General features: G+C 43.5%; 1 protein-coding gene across 1 annotated transcript; it reads right to left on the minus strand.

Annotated features, from left to right (window-relative positions):
• Positions 1-256: 256 nt before the first annotated feature.
• TMEM213 (transmembrane protein 213) lies at positions 257-3,895 on the minus strand. The gene is made up of 3 exons (XM_081929207.1): positions 3,811-3,895; positions 2,171-2,212; positions 257-954 (listed from the first exon to the last, which is right to left on the minus strand). The coding sequence occupies exons 1-3, from the start codon at positions 3,881-3,883 to the stop codon at positions 785-787; spliced, it is 285 nt and encodes a 94-aa protein (XP_081785333.1). The 5' UTR covers positions 3,884-3,895; the 3' UTR covers positions 257-784.
• Between the last annotated feature and the right edge of the window lie 2,730 nt (positions 3,896-6,625).

Consider the following 6,625-nt stretch of genomic DNA (forward strand, 5'->3'; position numbering starts at 1 on the left):
ATTTCTGTTCTCATCCTGAAGCAAAGTTCTTAACCTGAAGCACTATTTCTGGGTTAGCGGAGTCTGTAACCTGAAGCATATGTAACCTGAGGTACCACTGTATTGTAGTCTTATTGCCAACAACGTGAAAACAAAGTTTCCTTGCTCTTTAAAAAAAAAATAGTGAATAGACCATAATTTTTTGGGCGGGGTGGTGGTGGCAGTTTCTGTATGGAAGTTGAGAAATGAGCTGCAGTAGAATGGAAACACAATTAAGTTGTTGTGCAAGCATCTGATCTTGTGTTTACTGTACAGCAGAAGCAGGTTAGGGTGGGGGGGGGACCTTTAGCTTTCTAAAAAAGAACCAAGAAGTATTTCCTCATTTACCCAGTGCCTGTCTTGGGTTCATACAAAGAGAGAAAGCCACTGACCATTCAAAATGTCACAGCATGTGTCATCACAAGTAAATGCTGGCTAGCTCAAGGTTTACAGATTCTCCATCCCAGTTTTAGAGGGTGTAAATTGTTCTTTTCACAACTATGACAGAAACCAGTGTCACGTATTTGACAGACCAGCTACAAGAAGGAACAGGGGTTTTCTTCCAGAGGTGTGGGAAGTTACAGGGGTTTTTATAAAAACAATAAAGCATATCTTGGCCATGCTTTGTTCCTCAACTTGGGCCCTTTTTATAAAGCCATGAATAACGTCCGTTTTCTGTACTTAGCAGAGCAGGCTAAGTTACTTTCTTCATCTCCTTGTTTCATCCCTTACGACAGATATAACTAGCTGTAAGCTTAGCCAAGTGTTATGCTTCCAAATATTTGGGTTCATCAGGTCTGAGCTTCATGAGTTTATCAATGCAGAGAAGGATAAGCGTGAGGAACCAGAGACTCCACCCGACAGCTGCAGCGATCCAGCCATATTCATCCACTCCAAACTGACAACATCTGGAGGCCTCTGAGCAGAAACTGACATCTGATGACAGAGAAAGAGAAGAGAGCCTGTCTTGGTTTGGTGATATATATATACTGTATATGACTTTCTGCTGGTACAACACCAAAGGTAAGTTGAACCTTGAATGTCTTACCAATATGGAGGTCACCTCACTGCAGATTCTACTCTGTACACAAAGGATAGCGACCAAACCATTTTATTTAGAATAACTTAAAATAAGCAGGGGAGCAGCCAACCAGGATTCTGTCTTCCTATCTATTCTTGCATCGAAAGGAGTTGGGTGACCCTAGGGGTCCCTCCCACCTCTATGCTTCTGTGATCCTTCAGCTGCCTCTGGGCTCCACCACTCCTGAGCTTGGTGTAAAACCTGGATGCCAGACTCTTGGGAACTGGAACATACAAAACGTTGTGAGGGTGACATAGCCACAGCAGTGAAGGGGCAGAAGGAGGCAGGCACTTGGCAGCAATGGATACCTGACCGTGCCTTACACCCTGACTCCTGGATTACATTAACTAAAAGCCCTATAACGAATGAATGAATTTATTATTTCGGTCACAGACCAGTTCCAGCCTACATACAATATCAAGGAAGTCATAAAACACGATAGGGATACATTTGCATTTGCAATTAGGTACAGCAGGGACAATACAGTTAATATAGATATATATAAATTAAAACTTAGTCACTAACATATAACCTAAAATTATCACTTAAGGCCTTAATCATTATGATAGCACAGCTTGTTCCCTAAGTTTTATGGCAATCAAACAGATTTTGGCTACCCTTAATGTGATCTCAGGATCCTTGTCCTCTACCAGGGATTTTAGACATTGAAGTTCGGATTCATTTGGAGATTTTTGCATAGCAGGGGTAATATGTACCGAGCGTATATCCCCGTAGAAACGGCAGTGTAACAAGGCATGAGAGACAGTTTACACTACAACAATTTCTAACACCACACAGCTTTTTAATAATAATAATAATAATAATAATAATAATAATAATAATAATAATAATAATTTATTATTTGTACCCCACCCATCTAGCTGGGTTTCCCCAGCCACTCTGGGCGGCTTCCAACAAAGATGAAAAATACACTAAAATGTCACATGTTAAAAACTTCCCTGAACAGGGAATTTTCAGAATGTACTGCCACCATGCATGGCATTACATTTGGATTCCGTAAGAAAGGTTGCTCACATTCTGAACACTGGAAACAGAAGTAATGATACTTACGAGGACATAAGTCTGAAGAGTTGGAAGAGTGTCCGTCAGTCGCTAGAAAATAAGAGAAAGCTATGCTTTAGACTGAGAAACCTGAGAACAGATTTAGATTCCTACCTTGGGAAAGCTGAGGAAGTGCTTTCTCCATCTCCTACACGGAGACAACATCCCTAAAGGATTCCTTGATCATATGCTCATTATTTTTTGTTCCTAAGAAAAGGTCAGATCTCAAGAGCTCTCTGAATTCACGGTAGCTGCCTTGCTGGAGAGTGAAAATATGCACTCCATGCTTATTTCCGTCTTCCTCATACACTTCTAAACACTGTTCTGCACCATATTTATGCATGGGGTACCTCCCAACTCTACAATTATGTGATTCTGTGACTGAAAGCACACCCAACTCACATTCAAAGCACATGGCTTTCCCCCAAAGAATCATGGCAACAGTGGTCTGTTAAGAGTGCTGGAAGTATGGCCCTGTGGGAGAAGAAACTACAGTTCCCAGAATCTTTTGGGAGAAACCATGTACTTTCAATGTGCACTGGGTGTGCTTTAAATGTATGGTGCGGGTGTGCACAGTCTTGTGAGTGCGCATGTTGTGATTAAGTAACTGCCCAACCAGTTATTGATTGATTGATTTTTGAAATTAAGCAATCACAAATTACTAACATGGAAAGTGCGAAGGTAGGGTGGCCTTAGTCCCAGTCATGAACACAGAGAAATGGAACTACTTCATGGGTTGCCACTGCAGTGCTCACAGGTGCACTGCCTGATTTCTGCAGCCTTTCATTTCTATCCTCCTCAAATTGGACTGGGATGGTTAACTCTGGATTCCCAAACTGCGCTCTCAGGAAAATCCCTCCCCAAAGAGATTAGGCTTGGGGTGGGTTGGGGAAGCAAAAACACTTTTTGAACCAATATCCTGGATTTGAGGGGGTAATTAGTGTGCATGCGTGTGCCTGGTTGCAGGGAAAGTGTGCCCATCTTCAAGGTGCCACAAACAGCCACAAACAAATGTGCCCATTGGGCCCCCTCTGGTCTGCTCTTGACTGGCAGCAGCTCTTTGTGTTTTTGGGGTGGGGAGGAGCTTTCCTATCTCCTGAAACCTGACCCTATTTTTTAAAAAAAGCGCCCCAAGATTCCAGGGATAGGAAACACAGAACCTTCTGTATGCAAGGCACATCCTGCCCCACTGAGCCACCGTCTTCCCATTTTTGCACTTCCCATTGCAAAGCTTTAAAACCTTGCCCTAATATAACAGCCATACATGGCTCCCCTAGGTGCCATGTTGAGCCTTTCTAAGCATTTTCCCTATGTGAAATATCTTTAGCCAAGACACCCTGGCCTTTGGTTTATCAAGCCTGATTTTTCATTGTATGTGGCAATTTAATATTTTTTAAATAAAAAAAACCCCATGCCTTTTTCCAAAGTAGCATTCGTTGCATTGATACCTAACTAAGGTATTTTAAAAACGAAAACGAAAACAAATTCCTTTCCTTGAGGATGACAGTAAGATACCACATGCATTTCTAAACACAAGCCCCTCTCCCACTACTAAGCCACATAGATTGCCAACTTCACCCCCACACACCTGTGCAACAATATCCCAACTACAACCCTAAGTTGTGACAAATCAGAAAAGGATGAATCACCTTTCGCAAGCGAATTCTGGCACCCAGAGGATAGCAAGAGGATGGCAACAGCAATCCATGTCAGCGGTTCCATCCCTGAATTTTGGCCCCTTCAGAACTGAAGCCTCTGTCAGGAAGGAGAGAGGTGACTGTAGCAATTCAGTGCAAAGTCAAATGCCTTGTCCAGACCGGTGGGTGGAGAAAATTAACTTCCTGCTGTGCCGCTCAGACACCTTGAATTCACCTACTGGCGGGTGAGTTTAACCCAAATAAGAAACAAACAGCCCATCCTCCCAGGCTGTTGTGATCCTTGGGGCTTTTAGGGATGTTAATAGCAAATAGCAAATAGCAAAACACTCATGTGGCAGCAGTTATACTTCTCTGGGACCCTGCTAATTTGAACACATGCTATTCCTAAGAAGATTTTGATATTATTTATTAGTACAGGGGGGAAACAGCATATAAGCTGTACTCCCTGGTGAAAACCGAGAACTCACAATGCTTTGGGTTCCACTAATACATAACTGGAAAGGAGAGCAAAGGAGAATTCAGCGGTATTTAAATGTGCAATAGACTCACTTATAGGTCAATGTAAAATTTTTGAATGCCGTATATCAACTATTGTAAAGGGACCCCTGACCATGAGGTCCAGTCGCAGACGACTCTGGGGTTTATTGACCAAGGGAGCAAGCGTACAGCTTCTGGGTCATGTGGCCAGCATGACTAAACCGCTTCTGCCAAACCAGAGCAGCGCATGGAAACACTGTTTACCTTCCCGCCGGAGTGGTACCTATTTATCTACTTTCACTTTGATGGTCTTTCGAACTGCTAGGTTGGCAGGAGCAGGGACAGAACAACAGGAGCTCACCCCATCATGGGGATTCGAACCACCGACCTTCTGATCGGCAAGCCCTAGGCTCTGTGGTTTAGACCACAGCGCCACCCATGTCCCATCAACTATTTACTTTGATTTAATTAAAAATACAAGACAACTCACTGTTGTGAGTAAAACGGTGCCCAAGTGGCTTGCGTGCCAGGGATGGATGGTGACCATTGGGATTGGCAGTACAGAAGGTAGAGAAACTAAGAGGATGTGAAGTCAGAGCCACCATCTGATTGGCTCTAAATAAGAGGCGGGGGGGCAGGCTGAGGTTGGTGTGGCAGCACCCCATTCACCCTAAAGGACGAGCCTCCAAGCACTTTACCTTCTGAGTCTGCTGCCTGGCTGTCAATGTTGCCGGGCAACTTCAAGGCCTGCTACACTCCGTTCTTCAAGTTCTTCATCTATAAACCAAATTGGGGCAAGATAGTCCTTCCAAGAGCAGGCAGTCCCCTATAGAGGACAGATCTTGGGATGAACATCCAATCATGGTTGATAAAAGAGATCAGCAGTGATCTGTGCCTTTATTCACACCAGTTTTCACTGCTTGCTAGATTAGTCCAATGGTCCAGATAATCTAGCATTCTGTTCTTTCTGTGGCCAACCAAATCCCACAAGCAGGACCTGTTCATTGCCCCACAGCAACCTGTATTCAGAGAGATATTCCCTCTGGTACTGGAGGTAATACAACAATCATGTTTACTGACTTATTTGCTATGGCCTTTTCCATCATGAATTTATCTAAAATTCATGAATTTAGGGAAGGGCCATATCTCAGTGGTAGAACATCTTGAAGGTCCCAGGTTCATCTCCAGGTAGGGCTTGCATGTCTTGAAGGTCCCAGGTTCATCTCCAGGTAGGGCTAGGAGAAACACCAGCCTCAAACCCTAGAGAGCCCTTTCCAGTCAGTGTAGACCAGGCTTTCTCAACACTTGGGTCTCCAGGAGTTGGTGGACTACAACTCCTATCTTCCCTGACCACTGGTCCTTCTAGCTAGGGATGATGGGAGTTGTAGTCCAACAATATCTGCAGTTCCAAGGTTGAGAAAGGCTGGTGCAGACAATACTGAGCAAGATGGATCAATGGCAAAAGGCACCCTCCTATATTCCTAAGTTCCTAAAGCACTTTAAGAAATGACCATAACTACATATTGTGGTAGCAACATGTGAAGATATAGGTGAATTCTGCTCCCCACCTCTGGCTACACACAGCAGGAATCCAGGATGAGACAATGTAGAGAGAACAGCTGTTCTGTTCAAACTGTTTGGTAGCTTAAAAGGAAATATTATTAATGCAAATGTTGACATTATTGTAATTGCGACTTTAGCCCAGCTATTTCAAGTCTTTTCTTACATGAGTCAATATTTGTCTATGGATCAGTATGGAATTATTATTATTTTTTTATATTTAGGATTAACCTTCAGTGTTTGGTGTTACAGGTCAGTTTTGTTTTCTATTTAAACTTCTCAGGAAGTTGTGGCAGCCTCCACCCAGCCTCTGGTGTCCCGTTCTTGCTGGGTCTGCCCTTCTGTTTGTTGATATTCAAACTGGATTAGGACGGCTTTTATCCCTCTTCTGGGTATGTTACACACCAGTCATCTTTCCACAGCTGCTCATTAAGTGTGAACTAACATTAACACTCATCTTAAAAGGCAGGACCTAAAATCAATGCATGAGTTTGTCTTGATTTCTCACCCCTGCCCTACAACATTCATTCTCTCTTTACTGTATATATATATAAAATAGCCTGCTTAACCCAGGCTGCTATTGGGGTGCCCTCTAGATGTTGTAGACTGCAACTCCCAGTATCCCTGGCTATTGGCCATGCTGGCTGGGAATGATGGGAGTTGTAGTCCAACTGGAGGGTGCAACATTGGCTACTCATAGCTTGACCCAGACATTTGATTGCATCCACTTCAGAAAAGGAAAGTTCCCTGTCATTGCTCCTTGCGTTAA

This window comes from Podarcis melisellensis (assembly GCF_964234715.1).
Source record: "Podarcis melisellensis genome assembly, chromosome: 10".
NCBI lineage: Eukaryota > Metazoa > Chordata > Lepidosauria > Squamata > Lacertidae > Podarcis > Podarcis melisellensis.

Excerpts from the sequence above, each read along its gene's own strand:
- TMEM213 (XM_081929207.1), bottom strand. The coding sequence starts at position 3,883 with ATGGAACCGCTGACATGGATTGCTGTTGCCATCCTCTTGCTATCCTCT. Across the intron at positions 2,213-3,810 it reads CCAGAATTCGCTTGCGAAAG|CGACTGACGGACACTCTTCC; the intron begins GTGATTCATCCT and ends CTTATTTTCTAG. Across the intron at positions 955-2,170 it reads CTCTTCAGACTTATGTCCTC|ATGTCAGTTTCTGCTCAGAG; the intron begins GTAAGTATCATT and ends CTCTGTCATCAG.